Source organism: Xiphophorus hellerii, chromosome 5 (genome assembly GCF_003331165.1).
Source record: "Xiphophorus hellerii strain 12219 chromosome 5, Xiphophorus_hellerii-4.1, whole genome shotgun sequence".
Classification (NCBI taxonomy): domain Eukaryota; kingdom Metazoa; phylum Chordata; class Actinopteri; order Cyprinodontiformes; family Poeciliidae; genus Xiphophorus; species Xiphophorus hellerii.
Window position 1 is genome coordinate 20,455,068 of NC_045676.1, and position 26,689 is coordinate 20,481,756.

Consider the following 26,689-nt stretch of genomic DNA (forward strand, 5'->3'; position numbering starts at 1 on the left):
TTGATTGGCTGTAGAACTCATCAAGTCCCAAACCTCGCTCTCTGATTGGCTGCGTCTGCTTTCAATTATTTTTGGAATGCGACGTGAAGCCGTGCGTTTTGGGATGGTCTCTCTCTCTCTCTCTCTGAGCGCTGTAGCAGCTAACAGTCGGTCACTTCTTGATGTTTTTCTCCGCCTGGACATTTCCATGGTAACTGTGCTGTCTGAGGCTTGATCATCAGCGAGGAGAAGAACCGAGCGTGAGAATGGAGCCGGATGAGAAAAACCCAGACTCTAAATACGGTAAGAAAAAAAAATAGCTAGATCTGTCACAGCTTTCTCCTCGATCTTTGATTGTTTCCCCACCTCTTCTCTCCAAACCGGGCCGAAGAAACGGAAACAATGACTGCAATGGATGAATGGGTGTGGACCTCCAGGGTGGTACGCTGATCTGGAGACATCCTCATCAGCTGTAGACTGGGCGTTTGTCACTGGGATTTCTCGAAAATCAGTTACTTTTATTTATCGTGGAGAAAATGACCATTTTATGTTGTAACAAGATAGTTTGATTTTACGTAGCCTCGGTTTTTTTTTTTTTTTTTTTACAACCGGATAACGGTACAAGTCTACCTTTTTTTTTGTAAATTATTCTATTTGGCTTTTAAAACCACTGAAAAAGAAGGCTTGGTTTAAATAACTTTGAAAGAAACCAGCATCTAAATGTGTGATTTATTATTTGGTTACTGTTTTCCCCAGAGCTTGGAAACCATTTGGTGCGTGTGTGTGTGTATTATAGATCAGCATATGGTCGTTTCATTCTCAGCTGCACACAGCCTCCCACAAACAGAGAAACACATGGATTTGACAGATGTGTTTTAAAACACAACAATGGATTCTCCTTAGATGTGCATAATGCGAGAATTCTTCCCTCTACATCAGACAAGCGTGTGACTCACTACTGATTTCTTACTGATTCTCCAAAGTTTCAGCCCACATGAACCCTGGTCCTCTTGTGTCTGAGCTGGGTTGTTGCTCATACAGGCTGTTGAGTCATGAAGTTTTAATAACTAACCTTAGCCTTGCTGCAATAACCCCAAGTTAAGAGTTGCAACATGAGATGATAGTCATAGAAAGCCACAATCCCCAAGCTGGCATTTCACTGGGAGTAGATCACCAGTGCTGCCTTACTGCTAAATTCCACAATGCATTGTGAATGTTTCAGGAGCTGATGAGATGTATTTTGTTTTGGTATAAATTAACCGCATCTTGGGGATTTTAGCCACAACAGGGCTTCCTGAAAATGTTAATGATGAACCAGTTGTCCATTGGGTCTGCTACGTGTTTCAAAATAAAAAGAGCAGGGGGTTGGATAAAAAAATTGTTTTGCTTCCTCTTCTTTTTGCTACACACTGCCCTTCGGCTGGCTTTAGGAATTACGCTGATCCCTCAGTTACAAGAAAGAAAAATGTGTCTCTTTGGAAATATTTTTTGACATAGAAAGCATCGGCAGTCTGTTATGGTTTATAAAATCTTCATTTGCCAAGCTTCAAGTAGCATTTGGGTGTTATCACCATTTTTGTACCATTGTGGCTTTGGTTGTTTTATGCACAACCCTTTCAGGTGGGAATTAAAGCCACTGTTGGACATTTTACATTGACCATACGTCAACTCATGCACCCTTTGGGAACGTTGACCCTTCTTTGACAACTGATGATTTAAAGTAGTTTTATATAATCTATATCTATAATGTGAATATATGACTCATGTAAAATGTATCTACCAGCAGAAAGCTGCTTGGGGTTATTTTGAGTTATTTGCTCTTCAGTTTTGATTTCAGCAACAGATAAAATTATAAAATTATGAAGTTATTACTCAAATAATTTTTTGTTACATTCTGCTACATGGATCAGAACTACAATAGTACTGCAAGAGTTTGATTTAATAATATGAACTCTAATTGAATCAAACAGAAGGGTTTAAGTAGATGGGAAGGAAATGGTTTGTTTACAGTTATAAAATAGAGGAAAGGAAGGACATGGTCTGTTGACTTAAAGTAGGGGTGGCGAATTGGGGAAGTGGGAAATTGACCTGGAGTCTGAGGCTGTTAAGCAGCTGACTTGAGGCTCTACCAGCAGATAGCCTGACTAATTAGCCAGCTAATGTCCACTTGTTATGTACCCAGTGTTTCTGAAACACATGTACACAGTTTCAAAAGATACATTAGTCTTGGCTCCCAACTCCCATTGTTTGTCATTCCTTAGATGCTTAGATAAGGATAAGACTGGAAAATGTTTTTGTATTGCAGTTTGTGCACTGAAAAGTAATTTCTAGCATTCTTTTAACAATGTAGTCTAACAATGCGGTGAGCTGCAGCATAATCCTTCGTTTCTGAGTTGGTACACTTGCTTGAAGGCAGGCTGCAGCCTGCAATTCCTGGACTATGTTCAGCCTTGTCTGCTCGATCCACACAGCAGACACGAGTCAGGAGACTTCCAGTCAATATTAGGCCTTCAAACTCCTCTTTATTGACACACACACACACACACGCACATACCCCCCCCCACACACTGCATCATTTCTTCTTATAGAGATTACTCAGTGTTATTGCTAAATGTTTCAGTGCTGATCCTATAGATGTTTTAGAACAACTCAAACAAACTAGGCTGCTGGATTTGATTAAATCAGTCAGTCATTGTATATCTGGGCCAGTTTTTTTCAGTTCTGTCTGTAAAGAACCATTAATTTATTTCCTTTAAAAAGTATGTAGGCCAACGTCCTGAATAGTGTCTGGAAATAGAGTTTTTAAGGTAATCCCATGTGTTTAAAACACTTACACACAGCAGCTGTGAGTCTGTCTTCTCCTCTAATTATAGTTAATAAATAAGTCTTTATTCTTATTCTTTAAAAAGAGAGATAAACTGTAAGGAATAAGCTCATCAGGAGACAAATGCATCTTCTCCCTCCAAGGAACTCACACAGTAGCCAGAATCCATTAAGGCAGACAGGAAAAGCTTCATCTGATAACCCCTCAGAGCCCATTAGTGGAGCACATCAGCCATGACATCATCACACCCGGTAACACACACGCACACACACACCACACAATTACTCCTGCCCTAACATTCACACCCCTTATAAATAATTTAAAGATTCCTAATACTGACCACACTAAAGGCTGGATCGTTTAGGACCGGCTTTAATCCCATACAGAGCTGCTGGATGAGTAATGCTGTGCCTGAAGATAATAGGCTGCTTCCAGAACAATAAATAAATAAATCCACAGCATTTGGATGCGCCAAAGCACATCAGTAAACTACTGCCATGTTTATTTCAACAAATTTGCAAACACATCTGAGCTTGTAAAGACTTGGCAGAGCAGCGAGATGAAAATCTGTTCGCGTGCTTTCCAGCACAATCAGAGATCTGTTTTTCTGTATAAGAGCCGAGTTGTCCTCCAGCTCTGAGGCCTCAGTCTTTCAAATTCATTTTGTCCTTCAATATGGAAAAAGTAGCAATAATAAAAACAATAAAAATAGTTTTGTTTTTTAACTTTCCAAATTACTGATTTTATGGCATTTGGCCAGTATGAGATTCTTCTCGCGTACGATAGCCTTCAGCAAAAAAATATGATATAATATATATCAATTTAGATAAAATTGATGCCAAATAAAGATAAAAAACCCTGTAACTCTACTGATATAATGTTAATAATAAGAGTCCATTTTATTTGCCAGGTTTGGGCACACAAAGAAGGAACTTTACTTCAGTTCCAATTTAAAGTTATATCTATCTATCTATATATATATATATATATATATATATATATATACAGTACAGACCAAAAGTTTGGACACACTTTCTCATTGAATTCAATGAGAAAGTGTGTCCAAACATTTGGTCTGAACTGAGTACAGACCAAAGGTTTGGACACACAGTTGTGTCCAAACTTTTGGTCTGTACTGTATGTATATATATATATATATATATATATATATATATAATTATTATTATTATTGTTATTTTTACCAAAAGAGGAAGATAAGGCTGAATTACTTCAAATTGGCATAAATCTGGGCACTCTAATTGGTAAGTGTTCATCAGATTGACAGTCTAAGCATATAAACCGTTTATGGGGCAGCTGGTTTTTACCAGAAGGTAAAAGCTTAAACAGTTTGTGTCCAGAATGTGGGGGGTCTGCAGATATTTTAGCTTCCCTTTTCTTGACCCCAGACATGTAACCATCATTGGAGTCTGGCCCTGCCCTGTTTTGTGGCTGAGCCAAACCACACGATGTTGTATGAACACAGGACAGACTGAATAATGGCTGTGAGGGAGATGAGCAGCAGTTATTGTGACTGATTGTGCTTCTGGAGTTGCTGCAGTCTCTGCTAGGGCTTATTCTCGGCAGTGTTAGAGGACACCTCATGTCCCAATAAAAGTTGGTTTCCAGGAAGCAGTAGTGATCCACAGTAGACAATGTGTTGTTGGAACTCAAAGAACATAAATAACGGCAAATCTTTTAAGTGCTTTGAAGACACTGTAGGTGTCTACATGAAGATAAGCCCATATGTATTCAAACCCGTGGCAGGGTTAGGTTTAACGCAACCTTTTCATTTTACCCACATGTTTCTTTTGACTGGATGTAGTAATAATATTATGGAAGAACCCAGCCAGAATCCTGACTAAAGATTAGGGTGATGGCAAGGATTGCTTCCAACCTGGAAGACTTGGGAATCATCACCAAAAATAGATTTCTCCTAGTGGAACTATTCAAAAAGCTGGTCAGCAAGCATAAGAGGGATTTGACTGCTGTAATACAAAAAAATAATAATAATTTCTATTGATTATTGAAAAGAGTGTAATTAATAATCACCATGTTGATTTTTTTTAAATCAAAAAATAAATGAAAACAAATCATTCATATGATATGTATCAAAGCTGATACTCTGCTGCTTTGTTTTATTATCTTTTGAGAAAGATCTTTCTCATTTCCTTACAGACCTCTTGGTTGAATAACAATACATTTCTATTGACATCTGGCAAGAGCTATGCATAATGACACACTCTGCTTTTTGTGATCTAAAAGATATTTTATTACTGTTTGAGACTAAATTCTTTGTGCAGATATTTGAAAAATATTGTGAATGGATGATGTTACAAAATTTGAATGTGGTTACATTAGTTTAACTGAAATTACTGAGGTTACCAATTGGAAACCTTGATTCAGATTCCAACATGATATAATCTTTTATTTTTTTTAAAATCACTATTGCATTCAGGGAAAATAAAATATGTATTTTCTTTTGGAAATAATTTCCAAATAAGACTTCTAACTGGGAGCTAGCAGAGTTTTCACAGCAGAAATACACAAGATGACATGTGCCGATTTGACTGTATCAAGCCATGGAGCAGATTAAATCAATAGTAAGTGTATTGTTTGTCAGTCACATGTCATGTGCTCCACTGACTACGTAGGACGGCCTTTTCTCAGTTGTACTGTTCTCTGTGTAACAATAACGGTTTAGAACCAGAATTAGTGCTTCAGTAATGCAGAGAGAGTTTTTTTTGTAGCCTATTGGCTGCTATCAAAACACTGTGAGAAGCTGAATGATGCCATTTAAACTTACAACAGTAAGCTGGAGAGACTCTGACAAATGAAGCTGTTTATCTAGAACTGAAGCACTGCTGTGCTTCGGCAAAGCTCAGAAGTCATTTAGGCCACGTGTTTTGGAAAGAGAGGGTGTTTGCATGAGGAGTAACTCCCCTGTTATGTTGGCATCCCAAAATGTTGATTCAGTAAAATGAAAGTAAGAAACATACTGTCCTTCCTACAAAGTTCCACAAAGTTTATGTATTGCTAGATAACCTCAAAACGGCACCATTCAGAAAAGCTGCTGCTGCTGCAAATTTCCTTTATAACGTCAGAGTGACATGCTTAAGGGAAGCGGTAAAAAAACCAAAAAAAAAAACCAGTAAGAGCTTCAAAACAGTGAAAGAAGGAAGTAAAAAGGTCGGAGGCCTAGGAACTCTAAAAGGAAGGAGACGACAAGAAGCAGCTGCTGAACACCAGCTTGCTGTGGAGGATCGATAAAACTCTCTGTACGACAAACTGGGAGGGAAACCGCAACAAAATGACCATGTATGAAAAAACAGGTACTGTTTCCCCTTTGGATTCAATTCAACAGCATTCTGGAAGTTCTGTTTGAAACAAATTATTTGAACTGTGACTTTTTGTTTCTAGCAGTTTTGATGGATTTTTGTTCTGTAGTCACATTTTGCTTTTGAGTAGTTCTATATTTCAGCTGTGTCTGCGACATTTTGGCAGGAAATGTTCGGGTATCCTGTGTATGTGCGGCGTGTGAGCACTGTTTTGGCTGCAAGGCCGTCATGGCTGATACCTTGTCTCTTGCCTCTTATTGCTCATTTTCCACACCTTAACATGAGCTTAATGTAGCTTTGCTATCATAAAGTGTGTGAGACACAACGTGTAACATTTCAGAGGAACTCCACTAAATCTTGCTCGCAACAGAATTTCTCCATCGAGCTGGTTTTCCTGTTACCAAGTATTCAAACATGTGACTCTTGAAAGTCTTTTGACTCGTTTGTCTTACTGTGGCGTATTTGTGGTCAGCTTGGGCCCGGCTGAAGTTTCCTTCTTCTGCCTCGTCTGAAGGGTTTCCATGGAGTCTGGCGATGCCCACAGGGAGCCCTCTGCTGTCACTGGGGAGCCATTTTGTGGATTGTGAGGAATGACAGTCAGGCAGAAAAATCCTTTTGTTCTGCAGGAGTCTTTGTCAATGCTTGGCCTGACTCTTATCAACTAATCATGTCCTGTATGCACACTGACTGAGAAAATGTTACATGCAACAATGTGAACTAGTAAAAAATATTTCTGTAGCAAAAGGCTGAATTTATTTTTAAAAAATGCACTGATCAATCATTTTACTGGCCAAGGTCAATTTCTGGTTTCCTTTGGGGTTTGATTTGCCACAGTCTGCTGGGTGGCACAGATTTGGTTCAGCCAGTACCAGTGTTGTTGGCGTGTGCCCGTTGCCTCTTCTAGTAGGGTGTGTTCTTTGGCTTTGTGGGGATTTTGGAGTGGTTGGTGCTCTGTTTGGCACCTGCACCCTCGGCTTGGCTGTGGTTGGTTTCTGGGTGGGGAGTGGGAGTTTTCAATGTGTGGATGCAGCAGACTCTGAGGGTGATGGGAGTCGCCTTGCTTGGTCTTGGCCTGTTGTTATTTAGCTTACTGACTGACTTAGTGATGTACTGATCCTTATTATGTACTGCTTAGTTTCACATTTTGTTTGAAATATAAAAATTATTCATGTTTTCAGTTCAGATTGTATTACTAATGAAACTGCTAGCAATGTATGACCACATTACGAAAAAAAACAACCTTTTTGCATTTTTTTCCATATATCCTTATATTTTTCTTAATTTACTTGTTGGTAACAGCTATAATGAGACAGGAAGTGCAGTGGAATGCAGAAAGGAGAGTTATGCAAAAGTACCTCCGTCTTCAATATGTATGTTGTGGTTAGCTTACTTGTGTGTGTCAAACCACTATGGCTGTAAACATCTGACTTTAAATGATGATCTGGAACATGAAACAACACCAGCTGTGTAAGGAGTCTTTATTTATAAAGCTATGTACCTCATACTTCCTGTACTTGTCAGTCCATTTCAAAGAAACTGTGTGTGTTGTATACTGACCTCCCAGTGTGTTCTTTACACTGTGTTCCAAATTATTATGCAAATTGGATTTAAGTATCATAAAGATGAGATTTTTTGTTGTGCTATTAAATTTATAGATGGTATTGTGTGTCAGGGCTCTTTGAACCACTAGAATTAATTTCAGAGAGCTTGGTTGATTAGTTTATCTAGTGAGCTCAATTAAAGGAAATCTACTTAAGGATGTTCCACATTATTAAGCAGGCCACAGGTTTCAAGCAATATGGGAAAGAGAAAGGATCTCTCTGTTGACGAAAATCACCAGATAGTGTAGTGCCGTATGACAAGGTATGAAAACATTAGATATTTAACGAAAACTGAAACGTTATTGTACTGTGAAGAGATTTGTGGCTGATTCAGAACAAAGATGGGTTTGTACAGATAAAGGCAAAATGAGGAAGGTTTCTGTTAGACAAATTCATCAGATTTAAGAGAGCAGCTGTTAAAATGCCCTTACAAAGCAGCAAACAGTTATTTGAAGCTGCTGGAGCCTCTGGAACCTCAAGGTGGAGGATCCAGAGGCTTGCGGTTCATGGCCTTCCTATTTGGCCACCCCTAACCAGTGACCACAAGCAGAAACGGTTGCAGTGGGCCCAGCCGTACATAAAGATTAATTTTCAAACAGACTTGTTCACTGATGACTGCTGCGCAACCCTGGATGGTCCAGATGGATGCAGTAGTGGATTGGTGGTGAATGGCCACCACGTCCCAACACGGCTGTGACATCAGCAAGGAGGTGGTGGAGTCATCTCATGCTGCAAGGAATACCACTGTGTCATTGGCTGCTATGGGCATGAAATGGGAGAAACTCATGGTGTGGTCACCATCCTCCTCTGACCTCAACCCTATTGAGAACCTTTGGAGTTTCGTCAAGCAGAAGATCTGAGGGTGGAATGCAGTTCATATCAAAACAGCAGCAGGTATTCTGACATCCTGCAAAGAAATTCAAGCAGAAACTTTCCACAAACTCACAAGTTCAATGGATCAAGAATTGTGCAGGTGATATCAAAGAAGGGGTCCTATGTTAACATGCAACTCTGTTTGTTAAAATGTTTTTGATTGAAATAGCTTTTGATTTTAGTACATGTGACCACTTAATGCTGCACATTCAAAGAATGACCATTTGCAGTTCTTTATAATCCATAAAATGTTTAGAAAGTCTACTGTGCATAATAATTTGGAACAGAGCATTTTGAGTTTTTTATTTTTGAAAAAAATACTGTTCTCATGGGGAGCTTTGTTCAGTAAAATTTGATTTATACTGTAATAATTCATGACTTGAAAATTATACTGACCATCATTTGCATTGACCACTTAAGAAAATCTGAGAAAATATCACTAGCATAATAATTTGGAACACGGTGTAGATGTTTTACATTGACTTTATGGTTTGTAATGCAGTCAAAATTAAAAATGACTGAAAAATACAGTTCTCTAAATATATGAGAAGATAAAATTGTTTATTTTTTTCTGTCCAAAAGGAACATATTCTTTATTTCAAGTGCAAAATTACATGTATTCACTTAAATGTTCACCTGCAGTAATATTTGATTAAAAGCCTCTCAGCAAGTTGGATATTTTCCTGCATAGCCTACCTGCTGTAAAACAGACCTGATGGGTATAGTTCATAAACAGTCAGCAGGTTTGAAACTGGGACCAGTTTCAAACCTGCCTCTATGTAAACGTGCTTTATCTTTTCCAAACCTGATCTTAAACTGGTGTTGCTGTTCACAGTGAAGCAAGTTATACATCACCATGGACTGAGGAGATGCAAACCAAGAAAGAACTGTCAGCTTTAAAATCAGAACCTTCAGGCTCAGCTGATATTTGCAGCTGCCCACATGGACAGGTTAATAGGTCTTCTGGAGAAAAATATTTAGGGTCAAAAGAGACAAAAGCTGAACTGCTTGACCACTCAGAAATGTCCAAATGTTTGAGAAGTCAAAGTGAGGCTTTCAAACTCATAAACACTGTGCCCTTATTTTAAAAAGTAAACCCAAGTTCTTTGAGGATGTTGTAAACAGCAATTATTATGACGGTAGGCCTAAACTAACTAACTAACCACTACATCATTTTAACAATATCAGCAATGCAGATTTAGGTAAAACTATAGCACGTCTTTAAAAATACATATTGTGATGATCTATTGATATTGCTAAAAAAAAAAAACTTATTCTGCCATGCCGTATTACACACAATTGCTTTATAAAAGGCATTCTTTTAAATTTTGTGACTAATTTCAGTTGTAAAATTTAGCTCGATCAAGGACCTATTGAGGAAGTTTACCTCTAGCCCAGAGTTGTGCTCAGCTTTGATGTGGAGTCTTACTCATTGTAAAGTGTATGAATGGTTATGTGGTAAGACAAGAGGGATCCCTGAACTTGCAATAGGTTTTAGTTCTGCCTACTCTTGTACATGTGTTGCCATCTCATCAGAGTAAGGATACATTTAGAGCTAAGAAAGATTTCTCTCTGTCTTTGTTTCAGGGGAGTCCAGAAAGTTTGATCCCAATTTCAAAGGGCCGATCCAGAACAGGTGAAAGCATCTGTTTCACTCATTTTGTGTGTTTGTGTGTGTGTTCTCTTTTTTTATATTTTTTATTGTAAGACCAAAAAAGCAACATGATGAGTCTAATGCTTTTTTCCAGGGGTTGCACGGACATCCTCTGCTGTTTGCTCTTCATCCTCTTCCTGTTTGGTTACTTCGCTGTTGGTATCCTCGGTAAGAATCGTCCCATATCACTAGTCCTGTTTTGATTCTGTTCAAAACCCATAAATATCTTGACGAAGATTAATTTGATTTTGATCTTTACAAACTTAAATTTACATATGGAAAATTATGCAGCCCTATTCCCTTGTATAAGGAAAACTACTAAAAAGAGCATTGTTTAGAAAAAGAAACTCAGCGCAGAGCCTTGATTAGTTGCATTTTTGACAACTTTTCAAACATTTTTTTAGAAAAGTTATTTGAATTAATTGTTTTGATAAGACCTTTTACAACTTTCTTTATTTTGTTCATACCAAATCAAACCAAAATTAATATGTTCCATCTGAGGACATTCGGGCAAATAAAACCCATTTACGTTTTCAGTTGGATGTGTTTGGCATATCTATATCTATCTATCTATATGTATGTATGTATATATATATATATATATATATAAATATATATATATATATACACACACACACTATGAGTCACTTCTGGCCAGCTCTGTTGTTTTTAGCTTCCACCTCAGTAAAACAGTCCTTGCTATGCTGCAATGTGTCAAGGGACACAGCTTGGACCGTTTTAGACAGATGGCTGCATATTTGCCTTTTTTTTCTGTTTTCAGCAAACATCTGCAACTTCTGCTTTCCTGAGATGTGTTTGTATGTTTTTTCCTGATAGTCACACTGTTGAAATTCCTTCTTTTATCTAGGTGGTTGCTGATGATCAGTTAATCAATGCATTTGATTAGCAGAGCTGAACTGTTGCTTACACCGCACATTGCTTCTGCATTTTATCTTCTTGATATAATATCTTATTCATTTATTTTTGTATCTGCTACTTTATTCTAAAACCTGCTAAGTTTATGTAAAACCTCCAATCTGAAGTATTTCATCCCTCTGCAGCCTGGTCTCAGGGTGACCCCAGGAAAGTGATTTATCCCACAGACAGCAGAGGGCAGTTCTGTGGGCAGGCCGGGACCGCACTGGAGTAAGTCACCCGAAATATTAAAGGTTGCTCATGATCTTGTGTAACTTCCACCAATAGAGTTTTGCAAAAGCATTCGTACTTGAACTTTTCGACATTTACTCACGATACAACAAAAATATTTCAAAGTGTTTTTACAGAGATATTACTTTGTAGACTAACACATAGCGCAGAACAACTGTGTGTGGAAAGGAAAATTATTTATAGTTTAATTTTCATAGTTTCACAGATTTTCATTTAGGGGTTTCAGACTGAAGTAGGGTGAACTCAAATACATGCCACACTTTTTAGACATACAGCTCTGGAAAAAAAATTAAGAGACCATTTAAAATGATCAGTTTCTCTGATTTTACTTTTTATAGGTATATGAGTAAAATGAACATTGTTCTTTTATTCTATGAACTACTGTCAACATGTCTGAAATTCTGAGCAAAAAATTTAGTATTTAGTTGCAGAAACGTAACATAACGAAAAAGATGCATTGCTTTCAGACCTCAAATAATGCAAAGAAAACAAGTTCATATTCATTTAGAAACAACAATACTAATGTTTTAACTCAGGAAGAGTTCAGAAATCAATATTTGGTGGAATAACCATGAGGTTTTCAATGGGACTCACTGCAGTGGTCTCTTGCTTTTTACCAGAGTTGTATTACATTTTCCTTTCCACTTCATGATTATAAAGTGCTCGGTTTGGGTCTGTCAATAAAAATATTCTGGCTGTGATCTGTGTCATTGTCACGTTACAGGAAGAAACCTTTTCTGTTTTACTTCAACATCCTGAAATGTGCCAGCCCCCTGGTGCTCCTGGAGCTCCAGTGTCCCACCCCTCAGGTCAGGAAGTGTGGCTACATCTGGTTGCTGCAGCTTCTTTACAGCACCGATCAGTGGTTCATGCCTGCCTGCTGTTTTCTGTTCCCAGATATGTGTGGAAAAGTGTCCTGACAGGCACTTGAATTTGGTGAAGGCTAAGCTAGGCAGCAACGAAGACCGTGAATACTACTCGAGATACTGCAAGGAGGGAACTGACTTCACCGCACTGGTACATTTTCAAATATTGAGGTTATTCACCTTAAAATGGGGTCGGATGTAAAGAGCTATGTGTGCGATATGAGGGGATCTTTAACCAAAACTCTCGTTGCATGATTCAGAGTCCTCCTGAGATCCTGAGGGATGCCCTGTGTCCTGCCATGCTGTTGCCCAGCAAAGCTTGTAAGTGACAAGCTTTCACTTCTTATGATGGTGTCTCTGTTAATTAGTTTCTGCTGCCAAGAGTTTCAAAAAGTGATTATGGGCCTGCCTCCACAGTCACACGGCGCTGCCTGCCTGCCCTGGGAAAGCTGAGTGGCGGGGTGGTGGTTGTAGGCAACGAAACCTCATTTTTCGATGACAATAACAACAGAGTCAACGCCACAGACCTGCTGGAGGCATCAAAGTGAGTCTACCTCCATTTATATGGAGACACAACATAATGTTATAAAGCATGTGTTTTAGTTTTTGTTTTAACATTTATATCAGTATAGCAGTTTATGAAATGTGTATAGGTATTAGGTGCTGTAGCGATTCCTCAAATGATTCGAGTACCTCAGTTATTAAAAGTTGTTGAAGAAAATTTATCTGCCTCAAGCTTCATAAAATTCTACTTCATTATTTAGCTCACCGTGTTCCGGTCGGATCATCATTTGTGTTGGGCCCTAATAGCTATTCAAAGAAAGTTTGTTTTGGGAAGCATTTTATTTGCTCTTACAGGATAATTAAAGTATCCATCCAACCATGAAAACCTTTGAGAATCTTTTTATGTTTACCAACCTACTGTGATTTACAGATCACTTTTCTACAGAAATCAGACAACTTTACTTGTTTCATTACTAAACTGTGTTCTTTGTTTATTCTTTTAGCAGGTAAAGATTTTTAAAAAATGAATAGTTTTACAATTTTAATAAATGGAAAAAAATGTATCTGGGCCCCAAACACTTTCAGTTGGACATTTTTGGCAGCTGTAGCAAGATGTTCAGACTGCACTGCAGAAATCAAAACCTTTTTAAAATTGCTGAACAGTTTTCTCCATCATTGTTTTGTGTTCTGACATTAAACTCAGAAATATTGCTCTTAAGTGATATGAAATAAAATGAAAAATATGAAACTAAGCACACATGCTATTAATATAATTTATTTGCTTGATAAGGGAGTTTACTTTAATAACTTCATTCATTTTCTTGCTAAGTTGAATGACCCAATTTAGACTATTTATTGTTTAACCTGTGGGGTATAATGATCCATTCATTTGATGTTTTCTCTTGAAAGGAAGTCAAATATTGTTTTGGAAGCTCGTCAGGTGGCCATGAGAATCTTTGAAGATTACACTCAGTCCTGGCACTGGATACTACTGTGAGTTTACTTACCTGTACTGTTCAAATAAAAGGTTAAGTGTTATATGCTAAAGCACTGAACAAGCTTTCAATTTTCTCAAGTGATTCAGTTCATACTGAACCGAGACGGACAGATTGCTTTAGTTCAGATTGGTGTAGGAAAAATCTTTGTGTGGTTTCTGAAAGGCATCAACCAATCACACTGACTTCTGATTGGTTGATGATATTCCCGTTAATAACGTAACTCATTAATCTGTTCTCGCTCTGCAGCGGTCTGGTGATCGCCATGGTTATCAGCTTGATTTTCATCGTCCTACTGCGATTCTTGGCCGCCGTCATGGTCTGGGTCATAATTATTTTGGTCATTCTTGTCATTGGATATGGTAAATCCTGCTAGCTTTAAATGCTAAAATTAAAGGTTGTCTTTAAAGACGATTGATATAACTGACAAGCTTGATTGTTTTTAGGGATTTTCCACTGCTACATGGAGTACGCCGCCCTGAAGGGAGAACCGGGCGCAGACGTCACCATCCGTGACCTGGGCCTGCAGACAGACTTCTCTGTCTACCTGCAGATCCAACAGACATGGCTGGCCTTCAGTAAGACATTTTCACCGTGATTTATCTCTTTCAATTAACTGATTATTCATCATTTTAATCTGCTGCGCAGTGATCATCCTGGCGATTGTCGAGTTCATCATCATCCTGCTGCTCATCTTCCTCAGGAAAAGAATCCTGATCGCCATCGCTCTCATCAAAGAGGCCAGCAGGTCTGTACATGTCAGATGTGGTGCATTTTCACACAGATGTGTCACATGTGTTGCATCATCGTTTTGACTCGATTAAAGAAGCAGTGCAGCTAGATTATGCATTATGAAAGATACATTTAGAGTTTTAATTCAATTCAACATATTTATGTACCATTGATTGTCTACAAGTTTAATCTTTAATCGCCTTAAAAGGAAAACTGACACATTTCATATCCAATTATATGGAAACAAATAATGAATTAATCCAATTCATGTCAGAGCAAACACAAAGATTCAGATCTGTTTACATAAAGTCCAATTTCAATCCACATTATAATACAATACAATCAAAGTCAGTTGATTATTTAATGCAATAATCTGTCTTTGATTATTTATCTGTATAAGCTATCTAACTATGTAAGCTCATGTGATTGCATGGAGCTGTTGACTTTGCAGCAATACCTCCACCTGAACAAGCATATAATGATAATGATAACTGAATGTAGTATGAAGCTCTATACAAGTACTACAGCAAAACCTAGCTCAGATAGAGCAACTAATAGGCATTATTGCGGTTGAGGGTTGAAAATGTAGAACTGCACTAGAATAGGTTTATTTCCCATGGTAAAGAAAAACGCAGCTAATAGCAGAATTAAGAAAAGAGACATGGTAAAGCACTGAATGACTGAGCCAGGAGTACTTTCCACTGGAGAGAAAGTACCACAGTTAATAAGAGCAACAGCTCTGTCACTGACACTGTCCAGGAGCAAGATACACCTGAACACAGAGCGACTGAGCCAGGAGAACTTTCTGTTGAAAAGACAAAAATAAAATTGAGGGAATGTATAAAGTTAATTGCAGCAGCAACTTTGTCAGTAATACATCTAGGAGTAAGACACAGCAAAACAAAGAATCAATAAGTTGTGAATACCTTCTATGAAAACAATACTGTAATAATATAATTAAAATAAAAATTAGCAGGAGAACAGATCAGTGTGAGAAAAAGTGGTCATTAAATCCTTCTGCTGTCTAAGCAGCATAATTATAGAAATGTTGTAAATGAAATTATTGCTTAATTTACAAGTTCTTTTATTAAGTCAAAATGTTTTTATAGCAATTTCTATGTAGCAATTATAGAAATTTCAGATATCATAGTAATGGCATGTTGCAGAATAACAAGCGTTTCTTTTGTCAGAGCTGTGGGCCATATTATGTCGGCGATGTTCTACCCGCTGCTGACCTTCGCCCTCCTGGCTGTGGTGATCGCTTACTGGGCCGTCACTGCAGTGTATCCTTTCATCAGCCTTCCAAGAAGCTCAATCCCTCATTTTGTCACATGATGTTTTCAATGATGACACTTTGTCACCTTGACGCCTCCAATCAGATTTCTGTCTACGTCGAATGAGCAGATCTACAAAGTGTACAACAAATCCGATTGCCCGTTCTCGATGGACACCTGCGATCCCAAGGTGATCCCAAAATGTCTCTTTTCAGTCAGGCTCATTTTTCAAATCCTGGAACTGTACTGATGCTGTAAACAGGTTGCCTTTTAGTTAGAAAGACAATCTCCGCATTGATCCACCTCTTCTCCTTTTTCCCGCAGACATTTAACACCTCCAATGTTTCAGCCCAGTGCCCAGACGCAGAATGCCTGTTTGCTTTTTACGGTGGTGAGACGCTGTACCACAGATACCTCATCCTGCTTCAGTTCTACAACGTCTTCCTCTTCTTCTGGTGTGCAAACTTTGTGACGGCGCTGGGCCAGGTGACGCTGTCGGGAGCTTTCGCTTCCTATTACTGGGCCTTCAAGAAGCCAGATGATATCCCTGCTTATCCCATCTTCTCCTCTCTGGGACGGGCTCTTAGGTTGTTGAAAACCATGTTTACTTTAATTATCATAACTGAAAACATTCTAAAACAAATGTGGCATTATTTATTTATTCATTTACTTTTAAATAAAAGCAGCTGAATCTGTCCCAAATGGGGCATATGGTGAGGTCTGCAGGTGGTGCCTCAGACCATGTGACATGGAAAATTGTGACTAATTCTCGTCTGTGGTCTCCTCCTGTGTAGATACCACACAGGCTCCCTGGCTTTTGGCTCCCTGATCCTGTCTTTGGTCCAGGTCATCAGGGTCCTCCTGGAGTATCTGGATCACAAGTTGAAAGGTTGGAAAAACGCTTCATTAAATCTCGTTTAATAGTGGCGATGGAGATATGCTACTCACAAGTGACCCTGGTTACCATAGTAACACAAGTTCTAATAACCTAAAACCTTCCACCGACTCTGACCAGCTTCCACGTGTCTACTTAAGCATTATGTTTCTGTGGCGTGTTCAGGTAATGTTCGCTGTCGGCTTTTTTTCTCTCCACATGTTGCGTTTCGAATGTAGGTCAAGAAGTTACATCTTGGTTTGACCAGAGCGACTTCTTCCACATGTTTATCGTGTCCCTTTGTGGGTTGAGTCTAATCTTTACAGGACATCTTGACTTCAACTTCATTTTCACTTTTCTGTAAAGGTTAGATTTGTGGAGTGTATGAATAATAATTGTCCCATCAACACATTCTCCCACCTGAGCTGTGGAGCTCTGCAGCATGGACCTCTGGGCTGCTTCTTTGTTTAATGCTCTTCTTATCTTGTTTATGTAAACGCCTTGTCTTAGCAGATGTTCAGTTGTGCCATACTCCTTTTAATTTTTAGAAGGCAGACTCTGTGAGAGATTCAAAGATGGAAATCTTATAATCTTTATATATATACAGTACAGACCAAAAGTTTGGACACAACTGTGTGTCCAAACTTTTGGTCTGTACTGTATATATATATATATACTGTATATATTTTATTTCTGTCCCTGAACTGACTGGTGTTTTCCTCGGTCTTCATGACGCCATCTGTTCTCTAGTTTCCACTTCGCAATTATTCACTAATTTGTGAATAATTTGTGTTGGTCTATCTAAATAAAATGCATTGATGGCTGTCATTGTAACATGACAAACTGTGAAGTTAGGGTTATTAATGCTTATGGCAATATCTGCTTTTACTGTGCGTTTTGTTTTGCTAGCAGGTCTAGTCAGTCTCGGACCAACATATCTGTGTGTCATTGTTCATAGAGCTATGATTATGCACATCAGTTACTTCCTCTCTCATCTCAATGCAGTGAACAATAAACATAAAATTTACACACATAAACATACTTGTTCATCCTAAAGTGTTGCACCATTTCCCCTCCTGTCCTCCAGGTGCTCAGAATAAGTTTGCTAAATTTCTGCTGACCTGCATGAGGTGCTGCTTCTGGTGTCTGGAGAAATGTATCAAATTCCTGAACCGGAACGCCTACATCATGGTGAGCTGCTGCAACTGGATACTTCTGACCGATGGCTCTTCTTTCCAAGAAGTTCACTTCTCGTTATTTTGTTTTCCCTCTAGATTGCAATTTATGGAAAAAATTTCTGCGCTTCAGCTCGAAATGCTTTCTTCCTTCTCATGAGAAACATTGTCAGGTTTGTTTTTCATTCACTATCCTTTATATTGCAATAATTTCTTCCCCAGTATTGCAGCAACATGACAACGCTGTTAAACTCAACACTGTGTGCTCTCTAACGCAGGGTGGCGGTTTTAGATAAAGTGACTGACTTCCTGCTGTTTCTTGGGAAGCTCCTTATTGTTGGCATTGTGGGTAAGGGAGGTCTTTATTAATAGATGAAAACACTCTGGAGACATCCGTGTGTTTTTCCCACAGTTCAAATAAACTATTTTTGCTTTTTGTCTCTGCGCAGGGATTTTCTCTTTCTTCTTCTTCTCTGGAAGAATAAAAGCCGTAGAGGAGGCGGCTCCATCTCTCAACTACTACTGGGTGCCAATACTGGTAAGAACAGTTGTGGAAAAAAGCTTAAAAATAAATTGTTAGCATTGTAATAAAGTAGCATATTTAATAAATTTGAGAAAACTTCAATTTATTTACTCATTTATCTTGTGATTCAAAGAGTTGTTGTTTTCTTACATCAACAGAGTACTTACTGGTACTCCTTGCACGTCCTATCCTCCTGAGACCCAGCAATACATTTTTGTCCTCTGTGGAGGACATAGGTTTTTTTGTTCATAACTCTGAAACCATACATGCCACTGTGTTAAATCCTGTTGGTCCTTAGAGAGGACATCCTGGGCCTCAAAATGTGTTCATATTTGCCACAAGAGAGTCCCGATGTCCTCTCCAAAGGACATATTGTAATAAATAAATAATAACATGTTTTGAAACTTTTTCAATTGTAGTGATGTTTTTTCACTCCAAAGAGTCATGTAGTGAAAAAAAAAAAAAATTCAAAAACTTTTTTTTTTCTGGGTCTCAGGAGGCTATAGAATAAATTTGACTAAAATATTTTTACCTTATTTATACTTTACATATTTGCTGTATGTACTGACAGCAGAGGAATAACTGTAGTAGCAATGATTATGTTAAAAACAATCATTTCTTAATGCATTTTTTTCCCCCACTGAAGCTTGCCATTTTTTCAGAGCGTCAGTGTGGCTCACTGCTTCGGGCAGCACAACCCTGAGGTTTTCCTATTCCTTATCTACATGTCCTGTCGATATGCAGTGACCACCTCAGGGTTGTGTGCTGTTGGGTTGCTAATGTTGTTATCTGAGCTGCAGCTTCTGGTTTGGTGCTTCAAAAAAAGTTGTTTCATTGCTTTAAGGAAATTTGGGCAGCATTTTATTGTCTCTAGGTCAAAATATAAATTCCTTAGACTTATTAAACCTTACACCAATGCACTGCACAGAGATTCTTTAAAATACAGCTTGAGATTTATTAAACCTTTTCTCTACGTGTGAGAGATGCAGCGATCAGGATGTTTGTGGCTGTGACAGTGTTATGTGAGGTCTGATCTACCATTTCCAATTCAGATGTTTTTTTTTGTGGACTAGAAAACATAGAGATTAAATGAGGATTAAATGTCCGCATTTATACCTCACAGGACTAACATTTATCTTATTTTAACAAAACTAAAAAAAAAACAAAGTACATGCAGAAAAATAAGTTCTTCATCTTGAAGGATCTGATGGATTGGAGAAAAAAAAAATAATTTTTAGATCCTAGGCAGACTGCATGGAGCTTTCTTAAAACTTCCCGTTTCAAATTAGACTATTGATATAAAAGATTAATTATTTTAAGATGTCTTTACATATGTTTATCAGGGGGTCAATATGTGTAGAGTGCTTTGTTTAAGACAGACATAATCATGAGTTTTCAGATATATATATATTTTTACTTCCTGCTTTTCTCTTTGCAGACAGTAGTAGTGGGAGCCTATCTGATTGCCCACGGCTTCTTCAGCGTGTACGCCATGTGTGTGGACACACTCTTCCTGTGTTTCTGTGAGTCATTTCTCAAAGATAACCAAAGATCTTCTCCTCCTATTGATAAGCTGCTTGTTTTGCCTTCTTGCTGCTCTGTTTCTCACTTCTCTCCTCTTTGTCTCCTGTTAATTTCACTTTCATACATTCCCTCTGCATTTTGCGTTTTTCCCATCCGTTTTCCATTAACCCATTCTGAATCGATGCCACACACCGCCAAAAGGCGAAGACTTGGAAAGGAACGACGGTTCGTCCGAGAGACCTTACTTCATGAATCCGGAGCTGCACGAGATTCTCTCCAAGTCCAGGAAGGTGGAGGACGAGTGTGACGGCGTCGAGGCAGCGGACGCTGCCAAACAAGCGGACGAGGTAAAAGTGGAGGAGGAAACGCCCCTCCAGCAGCAGGACGGGGAGGTCCAGCTGAAACAGCAGACTGTGCTGAAGGAGGAAAACGAGGAAAAGCAGCCTCTGGAGTCCAGTACTGAGGATGAGAAGAAGGAGAAAGCGGAGGAGGAACAAGTCAGTCAGGCGGAGGACACTGAGAAAAAAGAAGAGACAGCTGTGAAGGAAGCTGCATCAAAGCAGGAAGTGAAAGCAGAGGAAAAGGCAGAGGAGCAGTTAGCTGCAGCTGGGGAAGCTGAGGAAGTGAAGAAAGTGGAAGAAAAAGAGCAACACAAAGATGATAATCCTCCACCTGCACCACAGGAGTAGATGCAGCAAAGCAAGAAGGCTCGCTAGACCTCATAAAGCAGAAAGAATAGAAGTTACGTCCCTCAGCTGTGTGATATGGACCTGTTAAATGTACAGCATTCAAGCTAAAGTGTACGGCTTTGCTGAGAGAGCTGATGTTCCACCTGGAGAAGGCCGGCCAGAGCGAAGGCCGAAGGAGGTCGAAAGCCCAGTGCTTCTCTGTAGCTTGAAGAAAACACACACACACCCACATTCCTTTGTTTTGGTTTTAGAACAGTGTTGGTTTCTCTATCGTGAAGGTCTGTAACACATAGTGCGTGCTGAACCCCGTGCCTGATTACTGTCAGTGGTTGTCGTCTCGATCCCATTTGCCGGAAGCGCCACAGAACCGGAACCATGTTTACAGTCTGAGCAAACATCTCAATCAACGGTGAATTACTTTCACAGTTTACAGAAATACCAGCTGATGCCAAAACCTTTCACATTATTTGATACGCTATGAATACTGGACCTTTTCTTTTTTTTTCTTGATAGGAAAACTTGTATATATGCACTGGTGCGTGTTTATTATGTATCTTTTGGCTTCAGTCTTGTTGAGACTCTCACTATGATGGGACTCCATATATTGTATCGCCACCTATTTGCCTTGGTATTTTGGACTGGCGTTAAGTGCTGTGATTGTCCAGCCATGATGCAGAAATCATGACCTCTCAGACTCTCCCTACCCCGACCCAACCTCCCAGTTGTTTACAGACCCCTCTTCTTGCCTTGCTCTGTCCCTTCCCTGAATCTTTCCGTCTATTAAGTGCTGCATGATATTAACATGGCCTTTTGAATGCTCGCAACTAACATCTTAGGTGTCTGAAAGCTTTTGTACTTCTTCTTCTTGTCTGTCATGCTGTGAAAGCTGTAAGCTGATATTTTTATCCCCCCACTGAAATCACTGATGACATTCCATATTTATTGGGTGTAATTCCTGATTGCAAATACTCGTATTTAATAATTGTAGTTCTGTTATGGGTAAACATGTGAAGGATGATTTGGGTTTAATGGTTGGAAACAGGTGAGTTTTGGGATCTGAGACAAAAAGGTGAGTCTCTTTGTCTACAAATGAAATGATTGACAATTTTACAGAAGTCCATTTAATTGTTTAATTGTCATTTTTGATTTGTGACTCCCTCCAACAGAATACAAGGTGTATACATTTTGGACTTTGTGTGATTGTAATTTGTGAAAAAGTCTTTGAAATCCCTGAAGAAACATTTGAAAATGGAGTGACTAAATAAATGATTTGAATCTAAATGTCCACTTCTTTTACCTGCTTACTTTGTCAGATGTTTATGTACCAGGATTACCCTATAATCCTGGTATATAAGCAGGATTATAAAATAATCTTGTCCTTAAAACCCAATAGTTTGGGCTTTAATTTTAAAAAAAAAACACTACCAGCTATAAGGTAGGATGGTGGCAACATCATCCTGAGGGTGGGTTTCACTGACAGTCAGATGCAAACGCCAAACATTACTCAAAAAGAGTGTAATGAAAAAGCTGGACTAATTCTTAATTCTTCAACTTCACCTCAAATCATCCCAAATACAAATCGCCTGGCTTTTGGGTGCATAGATGGGCGCTGACAATAAGCTTCTGAAAAGGAATTTCCAAAAGGGCAATGATTAAGAATTTATGGAATATTCTGAAAAGTTATGCCTGTGAGATGAAACCAAACTATTTAAATGTGTTTTGCTATCCATTCTGCAAAATATTCAGCCAAAGGTTCGGAGAAGAAGGAAAATTTCACCAAATATTGGCTCGTGGATAGTTTTGTATCTTTCTACATCATATTTAGACCCTGTGAAAATTGGGGAAAAAATCACAATAAATTCCAACTTACACTCTCAATTCTCTTTTCAAAAATCTTCTTTCAGCTCTTCATTAGGTACACCTCACTGGTAGTGGATTAAACCCACTTTTGCTTGCTAAACTCCCTTCACTGTTCATTGCATAGATTCAATGAGATGTCAGAAATATTCCTCAAGAAATTTGATCAGCATTGACCTCATCACTTGTTAGCTAAACGTCCATGATCAGATCTGTTCTACCACACCCCAAAGTTGCCATATTGGATTGGTATATGGTGACTGTGGAGCCCCTGGAGCACAGGGATATCATTGCCATGTTCATGAAACCAGTTTGAGATGATTTAAGCTTTGTGACACGATGCTTTATCGAGCTGGAAGTCGCCATCAGAAGATGGGTGGTCATAAAGCACAGGTGTCAAACTCCAGGCCTCGAGGGCCGCAGTCCTGCAGTTTTTAGATGTGCCACAGGTACAAAACACTGGAATGAAATGACTTAATGACCTCCTCCTTGTGTAGATCAGTTCTCCAGAGCCTTAATGACCTAATTATTCTAGTCAGGTGTGGTGCAGCAGAGGCACATCTAAAAGTTGCAGGACAGCGGCCCTTGAGGACTGGAGTTTGACACCCCTGTCATAAAGAGATGGACATATTCAGTAACAACACTGAGGGGTGTAGGATTTACACTACAATGACAATGCTTTGGTCAGAGTCAATAAATGCCCTTTCTGTCCCATCTGGATCCTCGGCAAGTTGTCTTCCCCACTTTTAGATTGCCAAAATGAACTGCGTTAAAACAAGGGTTCACACATGACATTGTAAGCCCGAAATGAATAGGAATACATTAACTTCTAATCAAAACTGTAGGTTAAATTAGAATCGGTGTCAGAAAAACGTTTTTAACTTCTATTTCTGTTTGTCACAGTGGAAGACATGGAACGCAATGATGGATCAGCCGAGAGGCCCTACTTCATGTCACAAAATCTCCTCGATGTCATGAAAAAGTCCAATGACGCACCCAAATCTGTTGACTAAATCCCTTTGTGTGTGTGTCTGTCAATGTGCAGATAAATTACTGTGCCATTTCATTTGATGTCTGTACATAAACATGGAGACTTTTTTTCCTTTTAACATGTTGAAAACGTCATACTGTTGATGAGAAATTGCCAACACAGGCAACTTGAAGTACATGAGTTTGGGAATTACATTTGCTAATTTAAGTGCAACAGAATGCTGAAAAGCCTTGTTTTATAAGTAATGTCATATGTTTTATTCTAACTTTTCCGTTAATTTTATTCTGACATTCAGATAGCATGGAAACCTTTATAAGTCAGATAGAGAAAACTTTAGATTTACAAGCTTAACCAAATAAATTGCACTGTTTCAAATTAACTCACCAAATTGGTAGAAAAGCCATTGAGAGATTATCAATAGCCCAAGTGCTTTACACTTGATACTACATCTATTTTTTTTTATATATTGCTGTTTTTAATGTCTCACTGACTATGTAACATTTTATTGTGAGTTTAAGATTTTGCATCGCTTGTCTTTTGATGATAAATGTTTGTGTTTTTATCGTAAGTTTTGGAAATGGAATAGAAAGCTCTCCAGTCTGTAAAATTTGCAAGATTGTTTATTCATAAGCGATTGTCAAGCTTATATTTTTTTGTTTGCTTGGTTTTTTTTTATACATCAGAAAAAAAATTTAATTGTGAAACTATGCTTTTGTTTTGTTGGGTGTAAAAGTGTACACAATTAGTACCTATTAAAATTCCTGAAACCTGAAAACATGAAGTTGTTTGGAGACAAATTATTTACAAAGAGATGCTAAACAGCTCATTCTGTGTTGGCTCCATTATTTTTTTATAATGGAAAAACAAAAGAGGACCTACTTGAACATTTGTTATCATTATGTCATCAAAGCTTATTTATCTTAACATTTCAACTTTACCAGAGCTTTTTTGTTTCATATTAGACAGTTGGTTGTATAAAGAACCATTTTCAACCAGCCCTGGACTCTAGGGACACCCATTCTTCAACCTTGGCTGAATGCAGGAAGGGCTTTAGAAGACACAACTAATGTCTTATTCCTACAGAGTGAAAATAGTCTCAAAATATCTGTGCGTGTGTAAAAGTATCTATGCGTGTGTAAAAATATTTGTGCGTGTGTAATACTGGATTTGTAAACCTTAAAAATAAAATAAATCTTCTCCTACGCCTACAAATGTTGAAAAAGTACGCACAAGTCATCTGGTACACACACAAAAAATAACCGGATGTGTGCGTAAATGCAGTTTTGTGTGTGTGTACCAGCTGACTTGTGCGTACTTTTGTAGACGTAGGAAAAGGTTTATTTTATTTTTAAGGTTTACAAATCCAGTATTACACACGCACAGATATTTTTACACATGCACAGATATTTTGAGACTATTTTTACTCCATATATTCCTACTGTTGAGCATAGATTAAGGAATATTTCTGGAAGAAAGTTTAAAACAATACACATAGAAACAAGATGTTTTTTATGTTTTGGTTCCACATTGTTCTTAGTGCTGTTTACAGCACAGAGGAGGCCATCATTTATCTTTTTTGGGACTGTAACATCATCATAGTCATCATCATCAACCAAAACTTAATTTATTAAGCTCTTTAACGCCAGCCACAGCTGACACAAATTTATTTTGAAATGACACATTCTTGTTTGTTTAAAGGACATGGACCTGCCATTTTATTCTATTTTTTTGTATGAATCCTTCAATTACAAAAGTTTTGTTGTTGTAAATTTTGTTTTAGTAATAGCCAAGTATATCCACAGTTTTACATTTTCTGAACCAACACCCAAAATTACAGTATTTCATGCCTATATATCTTCCCATCAATCCACCTTACATATTAATGCGAAACCCCAAAACGTTAGGCCTTGAAATTCAATAGTAACCCGCCGAAGATACATTATATTTTGGGGCCTACTGGTACTTTTGTGCTTGTTGCTAGTGTGACCCGGCAGGGGGGTTCTTTTTAAAACAAGATGCACCGGAACACAGAATAGTTCACAATATTTTATTTAAACAATTTCATTTAAAACATTTCTTTTTAAAAACAAGGCTTCGGGCCCACTACTCTGTCCCTGGAAATGAAAAGGGATCATGTGAAATAAAAAGTGACAACTTGAAGTATTCCAAAAAAAATAAATGAACAAACAAAACATGTAATGCCAAAGAAAACAAATTAGTAAATCAAAACAAAAAAGCAAACTCATTAGTAGGTTCAATAATAAGCAAACAAACTGTAAAAGGAAAAACACAAACACTTTAAACGGTGGAACAAATCGTCGTCGTCCAATTTCAGTGCCCTTCAAATGGGCCAGAGGAGTCCTGCCCCGCTCGCTCAGCCTGTCCAATCAGCAACAGGTTGCCTTCAGAGCGGCCCAAACAAACAACAAGACAAGACAGCAGAGCGTCCAAGCGCTGCAACTCCAAACAATCCTAAACCAAAAAAACGCATTAGAAAACCCGTGGATTCAGGTAAAGTAAATTAAAATCTAAACAGGTAGCTTACCCAGCAGTAGTAGCACAGCCGACCCAGGGAGAGAGCGGATCAGCAAGCGAGGGCTAGATGGAAGCCGCACGCCGCAACAACCTCCAGCTGCAGCCGCTAACGCCAGCCGAGCAACGCTGCAGAAACGCACGGCAGGTATAGCACCAAAACCTAACCACAATCCCAGCCAGATGGTACAAAATGGCACTTACAATTCAGATGAGCGGATCAAGCTAGTGATGTTACGTGATGTGCCGAGGCTTCGAGGCGTGTGTCGAGTAATGGAGGGGGCGTTTCCGTAAAGCGCGTATCGAGGCTTGCTTCATTTAGGGGAGGAGCCGAAAACGATGACGTCCGAAGCCTCGCTGCCTGGCTGTACCACGTGACTGCTTCGGGAAGTGGCTCAGAGTTTGGCGCGGGGTTTGACAGCTTTAAAAACCCCACAGGCTCCATTCAAAATGTGGGTTGTTGTAGGCGAGTTGCGGTCAGTTGAGAGAGTGGATAGAGTTTTGATAGTTTGGATAGCAGAGTTTGGATAGTGGTCATTTAGTTTGAGACAGTTAATTCGGTGTTTGGAGAGTTTAGGAGAGAGATAGATAGATAGGAGATTTAGGAGCGCGAGGACAGGATAGGAGTAGGATGGAGCCGGCGAGAAAGAGGAGGATTTCCCCTATGTGGGAACATTTCGATTTGATAAGCCCTAACAAGGTAAGGTGAACTGAACATTT

At 38.7% G+C, this 26,689-nt stretch overlaps 1 protein-coding gene across 3 annotated transcripts; it reads left to right on the top strand.

Annotated features, from left to right (window-relative positions):
- The first annotated feature begins 105 nt into the window (after positions 1-105).
- LOC116719849 (choline transporter-like protein 2) lies at positions 106-24,214 on the top strand. 3 transcript variants are annotated; one of them, XM_032562592.1, is made up of 22 exons: positions 106-282; positions 10,200-10,248; positions 10,361-10,434; positions 11,328-11,412; positions 12,158-12,242; positions 12,331-12,450; positions 12,560-12,620; positions 12,717-12,843; positions 13,713-13,796; positions 14,048-14,160; positions 14,245-14,376; positions 14,447-14,546; positions 15,721-15,813; positions 15,910-15,994; positions 16,129-16,391; positions 16,599-16,693; positions 17,766-17,869; positions 17,953-18,026; positions 18,132-18,202; positions 18,303-18,391; positions 19,815-19,899; positions 20,102-21,874. In XM_032562592.1, the coding sequence occupies exons 1-22, from the start codon at positions 246-248 to the stop codon at positions 20,587-20,589; spliced, it is 2,514 nt and encodes an 837-aa protein (XP_032418483.1). In that variant the 5' UTR covers positions 106-245; the 3' UTR covers positions 20,590-21,874. The 3 variants fall into 3 exon arrangements, with proteins under 3 accessions (XP_032418483.1, XP_032418485.1, XP_032418484.1); XM_032562594.1 differs by lacking the exon at positions 20,102-21,874 and adding an exon at positions 23,350-24,214 and having other exon boundaries at positions 108-282; XM_032562593.1 differs by lacking the exon at positions 106-282 and adding an exon at positions 5,972-6,132.
- The last annotated feature ends 2,475 nt before the right edge of the window (positions 24,215-26,689 follow it).

What these genes read in the sequence shown, in the direction of transcription:
- LOC116719849 (XM_032562592.1), top strand. Translation starts at nt 246, where the DNA reads ATGGAGCCGGATGAGAAAAACCCAGACTCTAAATACG. An exon ending in GCTGTTGCCCAGCAAAGCTT is followed by an intron (nt 12,621 to 12,716) that starts GTAAGTGACAAG and finishes CTGCCTCCACAG; the next exon opens with TCACACGGCGCTGCCTGCCT. An exon ending in CACACTCTTCCTGTGTTTCT is followed by an intron (nt 19,900 to 20,101) that starts GTGAGTCATTTC and finishes CACCGCCAAAAG; the next exon opens with GCGAAGACTTGGAAAGGAAC.